We start from the raw sequence: 24,426 nt of genomic DNA on the forward strand, positions 1-24,426 counted from the left end.
AGTGTTTGGTGTCCGTCCCTTGGCCAGAGCGTCAGTGTTTACTTCATTTCCTGGTATGTGAAATGCTGGCCCAAACAGGCCCTTCCCCACAGCTCTGCCAACAGCCAAACACCTGCTCGGTCTGGGAAACACAGCCTAATCCACACTAGACACGACACTTTTATGGGAACTCCTGACTCAAAATGGAGTTGCCTTTTCCTGTTCTTGCTGGATTAGTTTGCACGAGCGGGTATGAGGTGCCTATGACAACAGGATAACTGAAGTAAGATCCTGTGTGTGTACCGTGATGTTGCATGCCTGCTGTCCCACACGGGATGGTCCCCAGTGGCAGAGCACGGGCCTACGTTTGCACAAAGATAACCATCTTAATTTCCTTCATTCAGCAGGACATGTGCACCCACTGTTAAAACAACATCCTTTCAGCTTCATTCGATGACCATGATCACATTAACACAATATACAAGGCAAGATTATTATTCTTTTGTTTATTCGTTTACGACATCCTTACTCAGAATGGTGCAGTGAGAAACTTGAAATAAATATGTTTTTTTTTTTACAAATGAGAATAAACAGAAAAGAGTAGCATCAGTTGAATATCGCTCACAGCGGGGTGAAGAAGGAGGTGTTAGAACATCTGCATCTTCTTTTGGAGGTGATAAGTGTTTAAAGAGAGCGGGCAGCTAAAATGGCGGACATGCAATCTTGCACTACACAGATAAATTCTGCAGTGATCCAATTAAAAAATATCTTAAAATATGTTTTGAGCTGTGTTTAACCAATCCACAATTACACCTCTATACATTTAGTCCACAGATCAAGCACACGGTGCGATTTTATGAATAAATGTAAAATCCATATTCGTGTTTGCCAACTCATGTGACTATCCTAGATTAGGTCATGGAAGTGGCATGAGAGCTGTTGTCTGGTTGAAGAACCTGCTATTGGCTACAGCTGATTGAGGTGGAGCTTGTCGCTGATTGAGTCTGTGATTGGCTGTTGGGTCAAGGTCAGAGGGTAAGTATATGATGTCAGCAGGTCACAGCTGACTCCAGGCCACTGGTGGATGCCATTCTGTGCCGGAGGTGGTTGGCAAAGTCCACCTGGGTCTGTGAGAGCACTCTGTTGATCACGGTCTTTGGGATCCAACCCTGAATGGAGAGGAGACATTACAGGCTCTAATTGCACAAACACACGAAGACGCATATATGAATAATAGAATGGAAAAAAATTGTGAGCATTTTGAACTATCACATTAAGTACATTTTTAATCCAAAAGACAATGCACCTAACCATGTAAAGTGGAAAAGTCAGACTCTCACCTTCAGGTCTAAGCTGAGTAACCAGGTGAACTTTGTCTTGGTGGGGTCATTAGCGCTGGGTCTCATCACAATACAGGTGGGGCCATTCTCCGCCCTGGGAGAGAAAAGGCATTTAAAATGGGCTTGATTTTAGAGTTAGAGATGATGTAAGAATTAAGGTCTTTAATTCTGTGCTGTGCGGGACTATAGGAGGCCAATTCATTTGACAAAGAATTTGACAAAATCACACTAAGGTCATTTCAAACTACTCTGGATACTTAGTGAAATCTTTCTGAAGTGTAACACTGGAGGATTCCTTTAACCTGACATCACCTTCCATGTTTACTCTCCTGTAATCAGTGATGTTTACTTCAACACACACATGGATGTCTACAGGAAACCTCAGCTGTCTATTCTGCAGCCCTTTGTGTTCTTGAGTCTTGAGTTCTTGGTCCCACCTCACAAAGCCCTTCTGCTGGGGCATGCTGGGATGGTTGGTGGACATCCCAGCCAGGAAGCACGTGGATCCTCTTCTCCTGGCACTGCGCACGCTCACAAAGTCCCGCGGGCCCACCACGTTACCCGGGGTCTCAGCCGCCACCTCGTGGGTCACCATGGTGTCCTGGCCGATCTTCTGTAGAACCTGAAGTATGGGGCAGAGACCTGGATCAGCTTCTGAAGCCAGTATGCTAACACACAGCTAATCTCAGGGGTGGAGATACAGTTTGGTTGACTGCATTTGACTAGTTGTAGCATGAAATCAGACACTGAGCACTTCCACCAAGGGCAGTGATCACTAACACTATGTGATCCCAGTCCTGGCCCTATATTTACTCTGCCGCAACTTCTCAGAATATCTGAGCAGAAACGTGGAGGTCTTCATTACTGGCTCCGGTGCATGAGGAGCCGGGATCAAACTATAACCTGGACTGGATCTTGTTCCCAAGGACTGGACTGAGAGTCTCATAGAAGGTCATGTCTCCCAGTGTGCAGTACAGGCCTGACGTCTCACACCTTAACTTCTCTGACATTGGGGTTCCACTCCCCCATTTGTTCTATGTTATCCACCAGTTCTTCATACAGGTCTTCAGGCTTCTGGTCAAGGAGAACCTCCAGTTTGAAGACCTTCCCGATGTCTGGCAGAACCTTGCTCAGCACTTTATCCCCTGTGGGCTGAGAGGGGTGGGAAAACAGTCCGGTAAATTACATCGAGCCATGAGACCCAAACGGTGACCCACACAACCCGTCTGATTCAGCTCACATAATGCTGTTGAGAGCTGATTTTCCAGAGAATGACATAAATATACTCACGATATGACACTGTAGTAACATGAAGGACATTAGCAGGGCGTAGCTGACCTTCTTTAGCTAAGTCACGAGCAAGTAAAATTTCTCTCTTTGGTACAGATAGAAGCGATTAGTAATGAGGGAGCTCCAGGGACCCACGGTCAACCCTCCTCTCAATCAGATTCAGATCAAGCCAGCCCTCATACTTCAAATGTAAATGTGTCAGAAAGTCATGATTACTTATAAGCCCAAAGCATTCTGGGACATCCGAGACAGCATCACTCGTACTGCCTGAATCCCCGCTCACTGATACAGGGTCACCTGCTGTTGTGCGGGGTGCGGCAAAAACGTGACCGTGTTCGTCCTGAAGGCCGTGGAGCATTTTGAGCGGACACTCACTGTCTCTATCTCCGTCTGCCAGCCATCCTGCTCACTGAGGATGCTGATGGACTTCTGGAGGGCCTCCTCTCCCTGCCTGATGTAACACTGCTCGGATTCACTTAGTGGTTCCTCCTTGATTCTGCTACCTGCAGGGGACACCACACACACACACACACACACACACACACACACACACACACACACACACACACACATACACATACACATACACACACACACGCACACAAACAAACACACACACATACACACATACACATACAAGCACACAATTTAATTTGAACTAGAAGTCTTTGTTACTGATTACATCTTGAGATGACATTTGTTTATGCACAGATTAACACATTCTCATACACACTCACACCTTGACACACACACACACACACACACACACACACACACACACACACACACACTCAGAGCACTGGACAGCTCCTCCAGCTTGTGTGTGTGTCTTACAGAGCAGAGAAGTCCTCCTGCGTGTGTGTGTCACCCAGCTACTGGGTCCTGGTCCAGACAGCTTAGTCAGCTCATGGTGGATCGCCATCATGGCATTCTTCCTCAGGCCTGGAACATTACAGTACGACCGTGAAGACTAGAACAGGTGGGGCATCACATTAGGACTACAGTAGAAAACACCACAGCCCTGGCAGCTTAAGAACAAACTTGTGAGCACACACACACGCATGCATGCACACTGCAAGGTTAGGAAGTGTGAGATTTTTCTTACCCGTCATGTTTCTCATGTGCCTGTAGGAAATACCAGCGCACAGTTTAAACGTTGCAGGCAGCATCGTGGTTTCGTGCTTCTGCCCAGCGAGCGGCTGTTGGTGTGGAGTGTCCGTCTGACTCTGTGTGCGGAGGGTGTGGATGTCCTGGGTCTTTATAGCCCCGGGCAGACAAGGCCGAACGCGGCTCACCTCGCAGATAAACCACCACTCCACGGCGCTGGCGTCTGTGGCCTTGCTGGTCAAGGCCGCTCAGTGAACATGACGAGCTCGTCTCCGCGCGCCATAAACAGTCCGTTTCAGATAACAGCACGTGGCAGGACAGCAGGCCCATGCCACCACCTGCCCAGCCCACACGCCTCCGCCCGTTACCACCCGCGCTCACCCACGTCAGCCACACCGAAGCCTTCTGTTTTTTTTTTTTTGTAGCACAGATGTTTCCACCGAAAACGTTTAGGGTCAAGAGGTCAAGTTTTGCTAAGAATCTGTCACTAGCCATAAACTGCATGTCCAGGATTTCTTGCATCATTTCCAGAACCTCAGGAGCGTAGCTGATCTGACCGTGCTGCCTTCAGACGTTCTGTGCATGTTGTTTTTACACTGCGATTCTATGATTCGACCACAGGAGCGCTAACCCATCCATCCATACAACACAGCATACAGACTTCATATACAATATATTATTTTTGGTCATATTTTAAAAAACTGGGATCTTCTGGCTTCTAGTGGGGACCAATTATTTATTTATTATGTAATGCAAGTGAGAGCATAAAAGAGATTGAGAAAATGGCTAAGGGGACAGTGTTGTGAAATACTGACTGACTGTCAAATTTTAAACCCCAAGCTTGCATTCAGTAACCACACACACCCGCCCCATCCAGGGGCGGAGCTACGAGGTCCCCAGGTGCATTGTGGCTCCATCACTGCTCGGTCTGTGCCGAGGCATTGCATGCTGGGCCGGTCGCATCAGTCCTCCAGGAGCATGCCTGTCTCTGAGGACAGGACGCGGGTTAGCCTTGCTCTCAGCACCAGGCCCGGCTTACTGCCCTGACTAAATATTTGCTTAACGGCTTGGAATGCACTCTGACACACAGTCAACATGTTCAAGAACATCTGAGCGGTATCTGATGCAGGAACAGGATTGTGGGTGATGAGAAACATGGCCTTCACCTACACCACGTGTTCCTCCAGCTCCACGCCACCACTCACACCTCAGCCCGCCAGGAAAGAGACACTTACGCACCTCTCATGCTGTGTATACATCAGCAAAACAAACCTTACTGCAATCAACATCTCAATAAACTCCACCATAACTCTCATCCTGTCAGGAAGCCTCACTCTAACCTAAACGTCACCCTAACCTCAATCTCATTAAACCTCACTCTAACCTAAACGTCACCCTGACCTCAATCTCATTAAACCTCACTCTAACCTAAACGTCACCCTGACCTCAATCTCATTAAACCTCACTCTAACCTAAACGTCACCCTGACCTCAGTGTCATTAAACCTCACTCTAACCTAAACGTCACCCTAACCTCAATCTCATTAAACCTCACTCTAACCTAAACGTCACCCTAACCTCAATCTCATTAAACCTCACTCTAACCTAAACGTCACCCTGACCTCAGTGTCATTAAACCTCACTCTAACCTAAACGTCACCCTAACCTCAATCTCATTAAACCTCACTCTAACCTAAACGTCACCCTAACCTACTGAGGTGTATTACCCCTAATATTCACTGATTCCACCCATCTACTCACACACCACACACCCCCACCCACACCACCACACCCCCTCCCCACATCCACCCACCCACACCCCCCACACTTCCAGAAAGCCCACAGTCTCAGTTCAGGCCAGCACAGGTTTTTATTCAGAAGGACTTTGACAAGTTTGGCATCACATGCAATCAGTGTAATACAACACCTCTCTCTTAAAAGTTTGTGTGAGTGTGTGTGTGTGTGTGTGTGTGTGTGTGTGTGTGTGTGTGTGTGTGTATGTGTGTGTGAGTGCGTGTGTCACAGACACAGATGATGACACAAAAGTGACACACAAAAAGTGCAAACTTTAACACGGGCACGACCTGGACTCAGTGCTGGGTTGGAGGCACTTGGTTGGATTTCCAGAATGTAGCAAAAACCCTCGGAATGACATACCAAAAAATAAAATAAACATTCAAACAGAACTGAACCCGTTGGAGTTGTGCAGGGTGGACACTGGTGTGCCGATGGTGAAATGACTGCATTCGCACTAGAACAGATCGGCCCGTGCTGTTTGGTCAGTGTTTACAAGGCAGTGGCCCCGCTAGTCAGCCTCATAACTGCGTCACCGCTAAATCATTGTGGATATGGCAAGCACACACACGATCAGTGTCACAGTGTGTGCACGTGTGACACACGCCGATGTCACTACACATGTTCACAATAAGCTTCGGGTGACCAACCTCACTACATCAGGAAAATGAAACATGTAAAATTGAACGGCATGTTAACTGATATGTTGTTTTGTCATTACGCCCTGGTAACGACACTGCAGGTGAGGAGCTGTGATGGAGTGTGTTACTAACAATCATTAAATCATTAAAGCTGCAGCATGACAGGGTGGATGAACTCGGTTCTGAACGGGGCAGGCAGCAGCTACAGCGTGTAAGAACACAGCAACACCCAACACCACATCCTAACTGCCTCATCTCGCTGTTTTTTTTTTTTTTTTTTAATCACAATTTATATTACTCAATCTACAAACGTCAAAGTCTTTCTCAGATCTAATCGGCCTACACAACACAAGGCAGCGATGGCGAGAAGGGTCCCTGGAACACCGTGGACGTTCCCAAATCCCAAACGCTCAGCAGAACGTGAAAAAACCCTCAAAATCTTCACATACATTTGTTTAAAAAAATCACTAAAAATGCCACAATCACACAACCTCATCTGGGGCACAAAACATACTACTAACATTTACATGACAATCCCACACACACACACACAAGCCATCACACACCAGCCAGTTATGTGGCTGCATGTGTGAGGCTGACACACACACACACACACACACACACACACACACACACACACACACACACCCAGCACCCCTGTACACACACATGGGCTGACTAAACCACTACTACAGGAGAGAAGAGCCGACATCACATTCCCAACTGTACATCCCCGATATTCCCAGACAGGCCACCAGGACCAATAAGCTTATACATCCCACCTACATCTCTGTAGCTAGATGGCTGTTGTGACACACTAATGTTGTTCATGTGCATATTAACACCTAGAACCCAGAGCTCTTCCTGTAGATACTACATGCATCTTTGCAGGGGATAACAACATCTCGCTGTTAATATTGATTATAAAGTCTGGGTTAATGGCAGATACATAAATCATTAGGTAAACAAACCCTCAAGTGGCTTATCGAGAACAAATATGGCACTGTAAAAGCGTGCAGCGGAGCAGCTCCGGCCCGGAGCAGCTGGGTCTACGACGTCTGGTGTGAGCGAACAGATGCAGGAACTAAAGTGATTCCAGACGGGTGTGCCGACAGCCCTCCACGCTCAAACACACGTCTGTGAGCGTCAGACACTCTGAGCTGACCACACCGTTACGATCGGTAATCTGTTGAGTAACCTGTAACAAACCGCTGTCCCTTAAAGGGTAGTTTAACCAAATTTCTTTAATATTTTTATTTAATTTACATGTATTATTTTTGAGTTTTACATACACAGTTCAGTGACAGGGTACAACTGCATTCTACCTCTCCTCGCTCTGCAATTCTCCCAGTCGAAACCGTCGATATGAGTAAAAGATTAAAACCGCACATGGCAGCGCCGCTGTAAGCTGGAAGAATCCTCACATTAGCCACCGACGCACCGATGGTAGGACACACGATTCTGGAACACTGCTGGAATTTTCCTTCTCTTTAATTTTCCATTGACATCATTATGGAAAAATGGATTAACGAGGAGAGGTGCTGAGGTATCCTGGTTAGAGTGTACATAGTACATAGTACATAGTGTACTGTGTTGGGTGTCCTGTGTAAGCTGTACTGAGTGCAGTGTACTGTGTGTGGTGTACTGAGGGGAGTTTTGTGTGTTGGGTGTACGATTCATGTTTACTGTGTCGGGTGTACTGATTCGGGTGTCCTGTGTCGGGTGTACTGATTCGGGTGTCCTGTGTACTGACTCGGGTGTCCTGTGTTGGGTGTACTGATTTGGTGTCCTGTGTCGGGTGTCCTGTGTCGGGTGTACTGATTCCGGTGTCCTGTGTACTGACTCGGGTGTCCTGTGTCGGGTGTACTGCGCTGCTGTGTAAACATTGTGGCCGGGTGATCTCAGATGAAGCCTGGGATTGGCTGGATGCCTGAAGTTCAGCACTCTGGCTTTCAGAACTGCATGGGTGGAGACATCAGAGACAGGATGGAGAGCTGGGTGTGGTAACCATGCTCTGCTACATCACAGAGTCCTGGACTCTGGACAGAGCAGCAGATGGAGGTGGTGTGGTTGGACCTTCACTCTGGGGGCGGTGGAGGTGTAGATGGAGCTTTCAATGGCTGCCCTTTACCACTTCAACATCACCTCGTTACCTTCACAGCAACTGTGATTTCTTTACTTAGATAACATTAAATATAGAAATAGCTAATAATTATAATATAGACAATCTGGATAAATCTACCTATTTTTAATGGCAAAGAAACCAGTCAGTCAGCTTCGCTCCAAGTCAGAGAGCCATTATTGTGAGTAGCTCATGGCCCACATTGGACTGACCTTTAACCAGACCTCCATTAACACCAGCTGTACTGAGCAGCATGGAGACGCAGGGGCTCAGGAGTGTAAACAACGCTGAACACTGCTCGCAGGTGATTCCAGACACTTCACATCTGCCATCTTGTATGTGTAAATCATTTTCTTAAAGGGTGGAAATCCACCCCACAGTAAAAGTGCCCTGTACTTGAAAGGGGCGGTACAACTGATGAGAAGAATACACAGGGTGTCCCTGATAGGTTTGTTGTGCTGTCAGTCTGTGTAAGTGCTGGTTTATGGTTGGCCCACTGCTCCGTTTCTGACTTTAACCTCACTGTCAATGACCTTCTACTGTAAGCACACAGGAAGCGACCGTTCATACAGTGAAAACAAAAGAAACATCATACCGTGTCACTTCCAGGGGAAATTCAGACTGTTACCTGTGCCATGGCAGTGTGACTATAATCTTGCCCTCTACAGACAGGAACCCGAAGCTGCCAGACACAGTTCTGTGGTTTAAAGGAGTGCTTCATCTGTATCGTGTTAACGGGCCATCATAGCTCGTCTCTTCAACCTTACACACAGAGATGATGCTAGCTGAACCACCACCACACTCCTCCTCGTCCTTGTGCTTCTTATGTAGGCCTAACCTCACTCTCCATAACAAAATATGGCAACCATAAACTCAAATACCTTTCTTCTCTTTGGCCTGAGTGTATGCAAGGCGATGCACATTCTGAGCTGAGGTTGGAGGTGTATTGTGTCATCAGATCAGCAAAGGTGGGGCCGAGGAGTGGGTGGAGAAGGGTGAGGGATGGGTGGAGTGGGTGGAGAAGGGTGAGGGATGGGTGGAGTGGGTGGAGAAGGGTGAGGGATGGGTGGAGTGGGTGGAGAAGGGTGAGGGATGGGTGGAGTGGGTGGACAAGGGTGAGGGATGGGTGGAGTGCCTGTGTTTGTGGGTGAGGCCGTTCCCTGGCTGTCAGTGAAAACCCTGAATAGTACGAGTTTCATGTTCTGCCGCCATCAGCAGGTCTTCCTGACTCTGCCATCCTGAGCGAGCCTGGGGTCGGGGGAGGGGGTGCGTCTTTCTTAAAAAAAACAACAACAACAAAACAACCAAACCAAAAACAGAAGAAAGAAAATGAACCCAAAGTGTCTTTCCATCTGGGAAGCAGAGGTGGGTGGAGTCCCTGCCTTTAGCGGCCCGTGATTGGTTAGTGTCGGCCTAGACGAGGAAAACAAAAAAATAACTAATCGATAAAAATCTTCGTCCATGTTCTAAAGACCAGCCTGTCCAGGTCGGAGGAGTTTCACTCTGGTCTCTCTCTTTCTGTGTCTCCCCTCTGTCCTGTTCCCTGCAGTTCCACAGGCATCTCTCCACTAGGGGGCAGAGTTTGACACGGAGTCAACAGAGTTGACGCTGGAAGACGAGGCTCGGCTGTGAGCGACGGTCACCTCTGGCTGCTGCAAACAAAAAGAGAAGAGGGGAGAGGAGAGGAGTGGGGAGGAGAGAGAGGAGAGAGGAGAGGGGAGGAGAGAGAGGAGAGAGGAGAGGGGTTACACTCTGGGGGACCACACCCGGGACAGGGGGCAGCTGTGCAGCTGTGGGCGCTGCTCTGTGTGGGGGAGCAGGGCTGACTCCAGAGGGGAGGTTGACCTGGGGTTAACTACTGTGTTCTCGAGACTGCTCCTCGCTGGGGGAGGAGGTGATCCTCACATGTCTCCTAAAGATCCTGTCCAGCAGGCGGCGCCGTGGAGGCTCGGGCGGCTGGTTCCAGTCCAGGTCGGGGGGTCGCGACCCCTGAGGCCCAAAGACGTTAAGGTCACTAAAGCATTCTGTCTCTATCATCTGCAGGGAAGAGGAGAAGGGAAAGATGCATTGAGTGAGACATACACACAAGTAAAAGAATGTGTGTGTGTGTGTGTACATGCACATAATGATCAAGAGAAATCTCCTGAAAACTGTTTCTAAAATCAACCACATGCTGCTGTGCTGAAGCTTTAGAGCTGCGTGATCTGGTAGTGAGTCTAGAGCTGCGTGATCTGGTAGTGAGTCTAGAACTCCGTGATCTGGTAGTGAGTCTAGAACTCCGTGATCTGGTAGTGAGTTTAGAGCTGTGTGATCTGGTAGTGAGTCTAGAGCTGCGTGATCTGGTATTCAGTGGGATCTAGAATGACAGAAGCATCTGGACACACTCTGGGAGCTGTGAACATTCTCCATCATGTGTTTGGGCAGAGTAGCCTTACCTCATTCTGCCAGGGGATAGAGACACTACCAGTGGCAAACTTGGAGTAGAAATCATTGTCTGTTTGGTCCAGGTTAACACCCTTAACCGTGGAGAACTGCTCGATGTCCAAAACGTCTTTACAGTACACAGCCCGCGGCTGTACAGGAGAGAGAGAGAGAGAGAGAGAGAGAGAGAGAGAGAGAGAGAGAGAGAGAGAGAGAGAGAGAGAGAGAGAGAGAGAGAGAGAGAGAGAGAGAGAGAGAGAGAGAGAGAGAGAGAGAGAGAGAGAGAGAGAGAGAGAGAGAGAGAGAGAGAGAGAGAGGGAGGATCAAGAAAATTAGATAAAGAGAGGAGAAAGTAAAAAACAAACAGATGACACCACCACCATCACCACAACCATCACTCCCCCAGGTCTAATCTGGTTCCTCACATCAGGCACGAAGGAAGGTTCCAGAATGCCGGCCTCAAGTCTCTTGAAGTTGATGTTCTTGAAGAAAGGATGAGTTTTGACCTCCGCGGCCCCCTGGGTCTGGCACCCCAGCCTCTGCTTCGGGTCTTTGGCTAAGAGCTGGAGACACACGTGAATAACTTAATCAGGAGGTGACACCCTGAAATCAGGTCACATCTCCAAACCACAAACTTCACTACTCCAACAACGCCCCTAAAATCAGACATTACTAATCAAACAATGCCCCCCAAACCTAGACCTCACTAATCAAACACCACTCCCCCTACATGCCATGGGGAGGAGAATCAGCTGGTCCTAGTGTCCATCACTCTCAACACTAACTGATCACTTCAGTGCTCACATGGACCGTGTTTCTTAATGCACCTTTTAGGTTTGGTGGTGTTTGAACAGACAGTGGGGCACTTGCATGACACGTCTGATCTGAGCAACTGAACTGAGAGTGTAAACACGGGATGCGTTATGTTCCAGCTCTGAACACACAACACAGAGCCACTCTGATCCTGCTACAGCACAGGTGCAGCAGAATCAGGGTAGCTTAAGAAAGTGTGTGTGTGTGTGTGTGTGTGTGTGTGTGTGTGTGTGTGTGTGTATTGCTCTGCCCTCACCATCCTGCAGATGGCTTTGGTGTCCTCGGTGAACTTGTCGCTGTACTCCTCCTCCTCCTCCTGCACCCTCTTCTCCACCTCCTCACGCTTCACTCGTTCTTTGCGGGCGCGGAAGGGCGATCGTCCGGCCGTCATCTCGTACACCAGGCAGCCCAGCCCCCACCAATCCGGACTCATGCAGTAACGCTCGTTATTGATCACCTCCGGAGCTGTCCGGCAGAAACACACACAGGCTTCACACCTCCAAACCCTGGGAGCGGTTTTGTTCGTCGTGTTGCGTGAGGTGGGCGTGGTGTGTGTTGGGCGTGGTGTGAGGGGATGACCCACCCATGTAGCCCACCGTTCCCACCCGTCCTCTGATGGCCTCTCCCTCAGGCACTTTGATGGCCAGCCCCAGGTCCGAGATACGGATGTGACCTGCAGGGAGTGCGGAACAGGAGGAAAACCAACTCACACTCACCACAATGCCAGGATGGAATAACAAAAACAAATATCACTTCTGTTTGAGAAGTGCTGCTTACCATTATCATCTAAGAGAATATTCTCTGGCTTTAAATCCCTAAAGAAAACACACACACACACACACACACACACCATACATATCAGACTCAGAGGTTGAAGAACATTGCTATTGCAGATGTGTGAGCATGAGTGTGTGCATGCAAGTGTGTGTGCGCATTCAGGAGCGTGTGTTTTATAGACCTCACCTGTAGACGATGGACTCGCGATGCAGGTGCTGAAGACCACAACAGATCTGGGCAGCGTAGAACTGAACCCGCTCCTTCTGGAACCCGGGCGTGCCCATGTTGTAGATGTGGAACTTCAAGTCACCACCATTCATGATGGTGAGCACCAGACACAGAGCGTCTTTGGTTTCATACGCATAGGCCAAGCTCACCTGCCACAGACGTGGAGAGACAGACGACACGGCTGAGACGTGGAGAGACAGACGACACGGCTGAGACGTGGAGAGACAGACGACACGGCTGAGACGTGGAGAGACAGACGACACGGCTGAGACGTGGAGAGACAGACGACACGGCTGAGACATGGAGAGACAGACGACACGGCTGAGACGTGGAGAGACAGATGACACGGCTGAGACGTAAAGAGACAGACACGGCTGAGACGTAAAGAGACAGACATGGCTGAGACGTGGAGAGAGAGACACGGCTGAGACGTGGAGAGAGAGACACGGCTGAGATGTGGAGAGAGTGCAGCGTGGCCGTCCGACTGCCCGGCTTAATTCCAGACTGCTTACAGCGCATCAGGGAGCACAGAGCAGCACCCAACGGACAAGACTGATCAACGAGAGAGAGAGAGAGAGAGAGAGAGGGTGAGAAGGAGATGGAGAGTGAGAGAGAGGGGAGGTCTAAGGAGAAGAGGTTGTGACCATAGCTGAAGGGTTGATAGAAGGACGGTAGTGACTAGTGCACATATATTTTTCAAAACCCAAAAGTGAATGAAAATGTCCAGGAAGATGTGACGTTTACTTCCGTTACCTGGGGAGGAGATAGCAGGGTGGAATGTGGTGGAATGGGAGGAGGGGGAGGGGGAGGAGGAGGTGAGGGAGGAGGGGGGAGGAGGTGGAAATCTTACTACGAATCTGCTGTTGACCTTCTCCAGGATCTGCTTCTCGTTGAGGGCCATAGACTCGCCCTTCCTCTTCTTGATCCTCTTCTTCTCCAGCTTCTTACAGGCGTACATCTTCCCCGTAGCTCTCACCTGACAGGCACACACCTGCAGGCACACACACACACACACACACACACACACACACACACACACACACACACACACACACACACACACACACACAATCAAAACAGCCCCAGCCACAGATGGGTAAATGCAGAGGACTAATTTTGATTGACAATATGGCAACTTTACTTAACAGACACACAATCAAAGCAGCCTCAACACCTCACACACACAGGAACATGCAACCAACCTCACGCTACTATACAATCAACCAACTCGTACTCTCATATATCTCTCTCAACACACACACACACACACACACACACACACACACACACACACACACACACACACACACACACACACACACACACACACACACACACACACACACACAGCTCTTTACCTCTCCAAAACCGCCCTTGCCAAGGACCCGATATTGCCGAAACGTGTCTTTAGTAACCGGCTGCCTGGAAGTGTAGCAAAACAAAGGCTATTACCAAAACATGTGAAACAGAGAGAAACCCTAAAACGTAAACACTAACACCCTCTTGATTCAAGGCCAGAAAAGACCCTTTTCTGATCAACAGTGCGACCTCCAAAAATGACAACAGCAGAGAAGTTCAGGACCAAACCTTTCTAGCATCTTCCACTGAAGGAAGCGGTCGAAGTACATGCTGTTCTGGTAGTCGGAGAAGGGAGCTCCACTCAAGTAGTCGTGCAGAGCCCTGTAACGGACAAGAACAGCGTCAGTGAGCTAGCGTATAGCGTAACAGCGTATATACAGGACAGCGTCTGATCTAGCGTATAGCGCAACACCCCGTATACAGGACAGCGTTAGTGATCTAGCGTATAGCGTAACACCGCATATACAGGACAGCGTCAGTGATCTAGCGTATAGCGTAACACCACGTTTACAGGACAGCATCCGTGAGCTAGCGTATAGCATAACACCGCGTATACAGGACAGCGTCCGTGAGCTATCGTATAGTGCAACACCGCGTATACAGGACAGCGTCAGTGAGCTAGCGTATAGCGTAACACCGCGTATACAGGACAGTGTCAGTGAGCTAGCGTATAGCGTAACACCGCGTATACAGGACAACGTCAGTGATCTAGTGTATAGCATAACACAGCATATACAGGACAGCGTCAGTGATCTAGCGTATAGCGTAACACCACGTTTACAGGACAGCATCCGTGAGCTAGCGTATAGCATAACACCGCGTATACAGGACAGCGTCCGTGAGCTATCGTATAGTGCAACACCGCGTATACAGGACAGCGTCAGTGAGCTAGCGTATAGCGTAACACCGCGTATACAGGACAGTGTCAGTGAGCTAGCGTATAGCGTAACACCGCGTATACAGGACAACGTCAGTGATCTAGCGTATAGCATAACACAGCATATACAGGACAGCGTCAGTGATCTAGCGTATAGCGTAACACCACGTTTACAGGACAGCATCCGTGAGCTAGCGTATAGCATAACACCGCGTATACAGGACAGCGTCCGTGAGCTATCGTATAGTGCAACACCGCGTATACAGGACAGCGTCAGTGAGCTAGCGTATAGCGTAACACCGCGTATACAGGACAGTGTCAGTGAGCTAGCGTATAGCGTAACACCGCGTATACAGGACAACGTCAGTGATCTAGCGTATAGCATAACACAGCATATACAGGACAGCGTCAGTGATCTAGCGTATAGCGTAACACCGCATATACAGGACAGCATCAGTGAGCTAGCGTATAGTGTAACATCTCGTATACAGGACAGTGTCAGTGAGCTAACGTTGTGTAGCACCACGTATACAGGGCAACGTCAGTGAGCTAGCGTATAGCGTAACACCGCGTATACAGGACAGCGTCCGCGAGCTAGCGTATAGCATAACACCTCGCATACAGGACAGCGTCCATGAGCTAGCATATTGCGTAACACCCCGTATACAGAACAGCGTCAGTGATCTAGTGTATAGTGTAACACCGCATATACAGGACAGCGTCAGTGATCTAGCGTATAGTGTAACACCGCATATACAGGACAGTATCAGTGAGCTAGTGTATAGTGTAACATCTCGTATACAGGACAGCGTCAGTGAGCTAGCGTAGTGTAGCACCACGTATACAGGGCAACATCAGTGAGCTAGCGTACAGTGTAACACCGCGTATACAGGACAGCGTCCGTGAGCTAGCGTATAGTGTAACACCGCGTATACAGGACAGTGTCCGTGAGCTAGCATATAGTGTAACACCGCGTATACAGGACAGTGAGCTATACAGTGAGCTAGCGTATAGTGTAACACCGCATATACAGGACAGTGTCAAAGAGCTAGCGTATAGTGTAACACTGCGTATACAGGTCAGCGTCAGTGAGTTAGCGTATAGCGTAACACCTCGTATACAGGACAGTGTCCTGGACTGGGCAGAGAAGCTCTGAACTATACACTGGAGAAGCATCACAGCATCAGTGAACTAGCTATTGCATCACGTTGCCTCACACTGAACACACTACCACCACTCTGTTGAGATTAATGACTTGGTGGTGGGGGGTTTCACTGTGGTCACTACACACTCACCACATTTTATCTCGCAGTAGACAAAAGACCTTTACATTCAGGAATCGGCGGCCACGGCGTGGATCTAGATAACGCTGGTTAGCCTGCAGCGTTAGCATGCTTACAAACGAGCTTCTCCCAGCTCCTCTCGTATATTAAAACTACACATCTTACTTCCAGGAGGGGCCAGTAATGCTCACGAAACGCTTAAGCTCCATGACTGCCACAGCAGTTAAGATGTTGGTTTCAGTTTGGTATGTTGTATCAGTGGCCCTGCACAGTTCTGTACCTGTGTGTGTGTGTGTGTGTGTGTGTGTGTGTGTCTTACTTGCGGCAGTCGCTGAAGATCTCTTTGCAGGGACTCAGTTCAAGATTTTCTCTGCATTGCTCGGCAAGGCCCTCAACCACGTCCACACACTCTGGAGACTACAGGAGACACCCACACACAGCCACCCACCAACACACACACATTCAAATCACTTTCCATCTCTCACTCTCAGCTCTCACTGTACTGCTGTCCATCCATAGTTCATGCTCACGTGCTCTCACACACACACACATTCACGTGCTCACACACACACACACACACATTCACGTGCTCACACACACACACACATTCACATGCTCACACACACACACACATTCACATGCTCACACACACACACACACACACACTCCACCTGCTTAGTGAGGAACTTCTTGATGATCTCATCTCCTCGACTCTTCCTCTTCTCATCCGGGGTTACCTCGTAGTCTTCCTAAAGGGCACAAGCATCACCCCATTACCACAGTAACAATGTCTTGAAACCCTCCCACTGGACTGTCCATCAACAATGACGACCACCAAACAACAACGGTCAACGAGTCCTCTGCAAAAACACCAATATTTGTTCTGAAGTGGCTCATGACTCTTTATGAAATTACACAAATGACTCACGACTCTTTACGAAATGACTCACGACTCTTTACGAAATGACTCACGACTCTTTACGAAATGACTCACGACTCTTTACGAAATGACTCACGACTCTTTACGAAATGACTCACGACTCTTTATGAAATGACTCACGACTCTTTATGAAATGACTCACGACTCTTTATGAAATTGCACAAATGACTCATGACTTTACGAAATGACTGAAATGTCTCACGACTCTTTATGAAATGTCTCACGACTCTTTATGAAATGACTCACGACTCTTTATGAAATGACTCACGACTCTTTATGAAATTGCACAAATGACTCATGACTTTACGAAATGACTGAAATGTCTCACGACTCTTTATGAAATGTCTCACGACTCTTTATGAAATGACTCACGACTCTTCATGAAATGACTCACGACTATGAAATTACACAAATGACTCATGACTCTTTACGAAATGACTGACGACTCTTTATGAAATGACTCACGACTATGAAAGGACTGAAATGCGAGAAGCAGAGAACCTAGAGCAGCAGATGGATCAGTTACTCAGAGCTCACACATGCTTGAACACCCATCAAACACAGCTGAACACCTCACACGCGGCCGAACACCTCACATGAACACACGAACCAGTCACACACCTAAACCCATCACACATGCACACACCTATCATCAGAACCTCCCAGGGCATGCAGAGAGGCCCAAGGATGAATCAGAACATGCAGAGTAAGATGATATGGGGATAAAAAAAATGATATTTGATAATGTTGGTATGTTGATAATTCTTTTTCAATAGAATATCTGAAATAATATAAATTATGAGTACAATTGAAAATTCCAGTGCAGATTTGAGAATAGCAGCACATTCAGAACCTGGATAGGAGTAGTGTAGATCACACACAGCTCTCAGACACACTGAACATGGTGAAAAGCATGCAGAAAAAGAAAGCAGTGTACCACTGCTCAGTCTGAAACACAGACCGTGTGTGTGTGTGTGTGTGTGTGTGTAGGGGGTACGGGTAGATGACATCAGCAGCACCCTCTCCGGATGGTTAGCGGATCCATTACGTAAGACTCTCCACTGAACCACCTGCCCTGTCCTGATCCCCTCTGACTGATGCAAACACACGGATACTCATGGGTGTGTGCAGGCGTGCACTCACACACACGCACACACACACACGCACACACACACACACACACACACACACACACACACACACACAGGTTAAAAACTAAATACGCGCACACACATTTACAAATTCATAAATTAGGTGATACTGTATCTATGTATACAAATTATTAACATATTACATTAAATATTCATGTATTTATTTACTCTCACTCTCTTTCTCTCTCTCTCTCTCTCTCTCTCACACACACACACACACACAGACAGACACACACATATGCTTTGTGAATCCCGCCACGTGTGACCTAGGGTTGCTTGGTAACCAGCCCATCAACCCGGCAGGGTTCTGCAAGGTCCTGGAGTGCCACAGTGTGACCCGGCAGTGTCACACACACATCGCACGTCATTACATAGCGGGAGAGGGAGAGTGTGTGTGTGTGTGTGTATGTGTGTGTGTGTGCTCGTGTGTAAGGGCGGGGGAAGCTGGAATGTTTTCCATTTCTCTTAACACATCCGCGGGCTCCTCCATACTCGTATCTAAAAAAGGGTTCAGCGTAATCAACAGGAAAGAATCTAGTGCAGCCAGACTCCTTAGTGCAACACACACTACTGAACCCAGCACACAAACCTAAACCCCCCACACACTACTGAACCCAACACACACTATTAAACCCCCCACACACTACTGAACCCAGCACACAAACCTAAACCCCCCCACACACTACTGAACCCAGCACACAAACCTAAACCCCCCACACACACTACTGAACCCAGCACACAAAATTAAACACCACACACACTACTGAACCCAGCACATAAACCTAAACCCCCCACACACACTACCGAACCCAGCACACAAACCTAAATCCTCACACACACACACTACTGAACCCAGCACACAAACCTAAACCCTCACACACTACTAAACCCACACACACTATTAAACCCAGCACACAAACCTAAACCAGTGTTTAAACAAGAATGCCGAATCATTCTGGGGTTCTGGACATTCTTCTAGAATTCCTTTCAAATAGAGTGAGAAACAATGATGTTATAAACACAAAATGCTCTCTATCTCTCTCTCTCTATCACACGCACACATGCATGCACACACGCACACATACACACACACACACACACACGCACGCACACACAGCTCTAGCCATTAGGGCGATTAATGAGAAGAACCACTGTGAAGCCTCAAAATAGTAGAGACTGAGATAACTGATTCAGACAGAACAGAACCCGTGTGTGTGTGTGTGTGTGTGTGTGTGATAACATCAGTCTACTCCACCTCTGCATTGACCAGACACGCGCAACATAAGTGCACGAACACACACGTGCACATGCACACACACAAACTTCTTTCTTTCCATAAACACACACAGGCTGTTTGATGTGGCTTCACAAAACTCAAGCCAGAAAGCCAGAAATGACCAACACTGCAGAACAGTGGAAACACTTCAGGATCAAACACTCTCCACAGGATCAAACACTCTCTACAGGATCAAACACTCTCTACAGGATCAAACACTCACTTCAGGATCAAACACTCACTTCAGGATCAAACACTCACTTCAGGATCAAACACTCACTTCAGGATCAAACACTCGCTTCAGGATCAAACACTCGCTTCAGGATCAAACACTCGCTTCAGAATCAAACACTCGCTTCAGAATCAAACACTCGCTTCAGAATCAAACACTCGCTACAGAATCAAACACTCGCTACAGAATCAAACACTCGCTACAGAATCAAACACTCGCTACAGAATCAAACAGTCTCTTCTCGTGTACATCTCTCTACTCCTATTTTTCTTACACACATGCACACGCACTCACACACAAACATATCGGCACGCACACACACACATACACACACACACACACACACACACACACAGCACAGACACATACAGCGCTGTCTCACGTTCCACAGTTGAGGTCCTGCCACTCTTTGACGTCAGAACAGGCCTGAAAAACCCCCCAGGCTCATTCCTTATGGTGCCCCAAACACACACAAATACACACACACAAACACACACTCACCCACACAAACACACAGAGAAATATACACACTCGCACACTCACACACACACACAAATGAATACATACACACACTAATACACACAAATGAATACATATACACACAAATACATGCAAAAATGCACACAAATTAACACACACACACTTTCTAATGTCCACACAACTTGCTAAAACAAAATGGTAAAATATTAACTTTTGTGTGAACACATTTCTGTCATCCTGTCACTGCGCTAATATTAATGCTAGTCATGTCTTGTGGCTTTCTCCTTTGTTTCTGTTCTGTCAGTGACATTGCAGTTAGCACAGCACAAGTAATCTCTGTGTCAATAAAAAAACACAAACAAAGGATTAACTGTCCAACCAACAAATGTTTTAAGCACTGAACATGTGGGTGCACGTGTTTTAACACTGGGTGAGTCTACGCTTTAGTGTACAGAACACACTACATCATTTTCACGGTCAAATTTGAACTCCTGACTGCTTTATTCATTTAATCTCTCACACACACACACACACACAGTCTCTCTCTCTCTCTCACTCTTTCTCTCGCTCACTCTCACTCTCTTTCTCTCAGCAAACACTTACACCACAGCACTTTATGAGACCCAAGACCCAAAAAAAAAAAAAAAAGGCAAATCATCAATGTTTGTGTGTTTGTGTAACACCCATACTGGGAGGCTAACTGGCGGAGGGGTGTACTGGGAAGGTAACTGGCAGAGGGGTGTACTGGGAAGGTAACTGGCAGAGGGGTGTACTGGGAGGCTAACTGGCGGAGGGGTGTACTGGGAGGCTAACTGGCGGAGGGGTGTACTGGGAGGCTAACTGGCGGAGGGGTGTACTGGGAGGCTAACTGGTGGAGGGGTGTACTGGGAGGCTAACTGGTGGAGGGGTGTACTGGGAGGGCAACTGGCGGAGGGGTGTACTGGGAGGGTAACTGGCAGAGGGGTGTAGGAGGTGTGTGTTTCGGGCTCTAGCTGGGAAGCTGCTCGGACCACACACACACACACACACACACACACACACACACACACACACACACACACACACACACACACACACACACACACACACACACACACACAATGTAGTCTTTCAGGGTGCCCACTGGGCCGGCTGGGTGTTTTTGGACACTCTGGCCTAGCCAGTGAGAGGGGACGCTTCTGTCTGAGGCAGAGAGGAAAAAAAGAGACAGTGGGAGTGTGTGTGTGTGTGTACACGTGCATGTGTGTGTGTGATAGAAGGAGGGTGTAAGAACCCTGAGAAAGTTCAAGAAGTTTGAAGTGGGATTGAAGCTGGGCTTGTGATTAAGAGGAAGGTCTGCCCCTTCGGGGTCGGGCCTTACCAGAATGACCAGAAACACCAGAACCACCCACAAATCACAAACCACAGTGCCAGAATCACAAAACCACAACAAGTGCCAGAGTATCTGCTGGGAAATGTGTGTGTGTGTGTGTGTGTGTGTGTGTGTGTGTGTACCATGGCATCCAGCAGGTGAATGCATCGTAGTAGTTCTGGTCTGGTCTCACAGTAGAGGCGAAACAGCTGCCTTCCTATTGGCTGCCTCTCACACAGGCTGGAGTAGTCCCTTTCTGTAACACATGCACACGCACACGCACACACGCACACACGCACGCACACACACACACACGCACACACACACACACACGCACACACACACGCACACACGCACACACGCACACACGCGCACACGCGCACACACACACACACGCACACACACACACGCACACACACACACGCACACACACACACGCACACACACACACGCACACACACACACGCACACACACACGCACACACACACGCACACACACACGCACACACACACGCACACACACACACACACGCACACACACACGCACACGGCTGAGCAAGACGTGAGCATGGCTGCTTCTGCCCTCTCCGAGTTACTACCAGCCAGGCTCAAGGCGAGTTAAGGTTGAGGGGTCATACCGATGGATCTACTCAGCTCCACACACTGGCTGATGTGGGGGAAACGGAGGATCTCTCGCCATTTCTTACTCCGCCCCTTTCTCTTCCCTCCTCCACCTGTGAAAGGGAGAGAAATGTAGAGAGATGGAAAAAAGAGAGAGGGAGAGATGGGGGAGAAAGAAAGAAATGTTTTTTAAAAAGAATCCAGAAATAGCTCATTCTTATTTAGTGTATTTATTGCTAAGCGGTTTTGCATGTAAAAACAACAACAACAAAAAAACAAACCATAGGTGGATGAACTCTGACCCTGCTGGTTTGTGCGTGTTCACTCTCTCCACAACTCAGGACCACTCGCCCTAAATTACAGGCTAGTGTTCCCCGCCTCCGATATCTTCGCCGGTGTTTGTAAACTCCAGCTAAACCAAGAGATCCATTTCTGACCTCAGCACAGGTCAAAAATATGTTCTTGCTCCCAAGAGAGGATCTCAACTTTTACACTAAACTGGGCACATCCTTGTCTTCCAAAGCACCACCCTCAAACTGAATATGGAGTCAAAGACCTGGGGCTATCAAAGACCTGGCAATATCACTGAAATGACAGAGGAACCTAGAGAAACAAATGATATAATCGAGATGACACTTAGATGACCTAGTTTTAGCAGACAAATACAAACGATATACATCACGCCAGTCACACTTAGCAGATGCACAAAAACTAAGCTGCTTTGCTGTTAACCACATGGACACATGACCTGATACACACTTCAACAGGAAGTGAACAGAGTATTGTGTCATATACCACTGTTTTAAGTACTCTCAGATTACATGTGGAAGTCCATATTGAAGTAGTACTCAAGATTACATTCTGTTAACACATCATACCGGATTTATTGTTAACACATCGTAACCGATTCACTGTTACATCGTAACCGATTCACTGTTACATCGTAACCGATTCACTGTTACATCATAACCGATTCACTGTTACATCATAACCGATTCACTGTTAAGTCCCTCTCAGGAATGAGGAGCTGATCCAGGAGGCGAATCAGGACATGTCGTGCATGTAGATGGGCTGTGTGTGTGTGTGTGTGTGTGTGTGTGTGTGTGTGTGTGTGTGTGTGTGTGTGTGTGTGTGTGTGTGTGTGTGTGTGTGTGAGTGAGAGTGACAGAGCCTCAGTCTGAGAGACAGATGCTGTTTTAGCTCTTTACCCTAATGGGACACTGATTCCAGGCCAAACGTGGGACACAGAATGGCAGAAAGAACGGGTGACCGGTGTGACTTGGGGCCAGGACATCAGCCAATCAGCAGCGTGGGAAGTACTTTTATAAAGAAAAACAATTCTTCTGGGGCTGTATCACTTGTTCATTTTTATCACAAGACACGCCTTTGAATGCTGAGATATGCAAATTAGCCTTTTAACCAATCACGGCATTTGGAATTGCATGTCTGGAACATCCTCCACATCAGGGGTGACCAGTACAAACACAGCCAAGCTGTAACCACGTCATCAGGGGTAACCAGTACAAACACAGCCTATCTGTAACCACGTCATCAGGGGAGACCAGTACACTGCAAGACACCTTGCAGTTGCTTTCCAGGACTTCATCCATAGTGTGAGAATGGGAAATTGTTGTAACCGAGCAGGTCGTTACCAAGATTCACTCCTTGAGTTTGTGAGGACTCTGAGTTTGGCAGACGCTCAGTAGTGAGCAGCAAGCCCTGATCTGTTTGGGAAGTGGGTAAACCCAGAACAGAAGCTGACCCGCTGTGGTCCTGATGTGTCCTCATACGGGATTTTGGAGTGTGTGTGATTTGATTCTAAAAGCTGAGAGAGGGGTGTGTGTGGTGGGAGGTTATACAGTAAGGTCGAGAGCCAATCACGTGATGACTAAGGCAGGAAAAATCATCCCAGTGAGAGAGACACTGACTATAAAGCAGTGAAAGAAAAACTCTGGAAGACACAAAGACACAATGACAGTGACATGCGGCAACAGGTAGTGATGGTTTCTCCCTTCCTGATTGGACACTGGGAAACAAGATGCCTCACATTAGACAGGACATGATACCTCACACTGGATATACAGACAAGATACCTCACATTAAATATGTAGACAGGACAAGATACCTCACGCTGGATATACAGACAAGATACCTCACATTAGATATGTAGACAGGACAAGATACCTCACGCTGGATATACAGACAAGATACCTCACACTGGATATACAGACAAGATACCTCACACTGGATATACAGACAAGATACCTCACACTAAATATGTAGACAGGACATGATACCTCACCCTGGATATACAGACAAGATACCTCATTAGATATGTAGACAGG

The 24,426-nt window shown here is 47.9% G+C and overlaps 2 protein-coding genes across 6 annotated transcripts in view; both read right to left on the minus strand.

The window, feature by feature from the left end:
- Nucleotides 1-512: 512 nt before the first annotated feature.
- star (steroidogenic acute regulatory protein) lies at nt 513-5,471 on the minus strand. Its single transcript, XM_077003236.1, has 7 exons — nt 3,715-5,471; nt 3,444-3,551; nt 2,985-3,112; nt 2,313-2,471; nt 1,757-1,941; nt 1,320-1,413; nt 513-1,148 (listed from the first exon to the last, which is right to left on the minus strand). Exons 1-7 carry the CDS (start codon nt 3,776-3,778, stop codon nt 1,029-1,031), a joined length of 858 nt encoding a protein of 285 aa, XP_076859351.1. The 5' UTR covers nt 3,779-5,471; the 3' UTR covers nt 513-1,028.
- Nucleotides 5,472-6,362: 891 nt separating this feature from the next.
- grk5l (G protein-coupled receptor kinase 5 like) overlaps nt 6,363-24,426 on the minus strand; it is a 51,006-nt gene continuing 32,942 nt past the window's right edge. For 2 of the 5 annotated variants that reach the window (XM_077003237.1, XM_077003242.1), the window contains exons 2-16: nt 22,099-22,194; nt 21,604-21,716; nt 16,702-16,779; nt 16,350-16,447; nt 14,099-14,191; nt 13,870-13,933; nt 13,362-13,502; nt 12,470-12,660; nt 12,284-12,321; nt 12,090-12,179; nt 11,763-11,971; nt 11,119-11,256; nt 10,708-10,845; nt 10,178-10,309; nt 6,363-9,924 (exon numbers count right to left, since the gene is read on the minus strand). In XM_077003237.1, the coding sequence (XP_076859352.1) occupies nt 9,841-9,924; nt 10,178-10,309; nt 10,708-10,845; nt 11,119-11,256; nt 11,763-11,971; nt 12,090-12,179; nt 12,284-12,321; nt 12,470-12,660; nt 13,362-13,502; nt 13,870-13,933; nt 14,099-14,191; nt 16,350-16,447; nt 16,702-16,779; nt 21,604-21,716; nt 22,099-22,194 (1,703 nt within the window). In that variant the 3' untranslated portion in view covers nt 6,363-9,840. Of the gene's footprint in view, nt 9,925-10,117; nt 10,310-10,707; nt 10,846-11,118; nt 11,257-11,762; nt 11,972-12,089; nt 12,180-12,283; nt 12,322-12,469; nt 12,661-13,361; nt 13,503-13,869; nt 13,934-14,098; nt 14,192-16,349; nt 16,448-16,701; nt 16,780-21,603; nt 21,717-22,098; nt 22,195-24,426 lie in introns of all 5 variants that reach the window. The other 3 variants (XM_077003239.1, XM_077003241.1, XM_077003240.1) reach the window with 3 other exon arrangements.

This window comes from Brachyhypopomus gauderio, chromosome 4, assembly GCF_052324685.1.
Source record: "Brachyhypopomus gauderio isolate BG-103 chromosome 4, BGAUD_0.2, whole genome shotgun sequence".
NCBI classification, from domain to species: Eukaryota; Metazoa; Chordata; class Actinopteri; order Gymnotiformes; family Hypopomidae; genus Brachyhypopomus; species Brachyhypopomus gauderio.

What these genes read in the sequence shown, in the direction of transcription:
- star (XM_077003236.1), bottom strand. Translation starts at nt 3,778, where the DNA reads ATGCTGCCTGCAACGTTTAAACTGTGCGCTGGTATTTCCTACAGGCAC. An exon ending in GCACATGAGAAACATGACGG is followed by an intron (nt 3,552 to 3,714) that starts GTAAGAAAAATC and finishes GTAATGTTCCAG; the next exon opens with GCCTGAGGAAGAATGCCATG. An exon ending in CAGGAGGACTTCTCTGCTCT is followed by an intron (nt 3,113 to 3,443) that starts GTAAGACACACA and finishes TGTCCCCTGCAG; the next exon opens with GTAGCAGAATCAAGGAGGAA.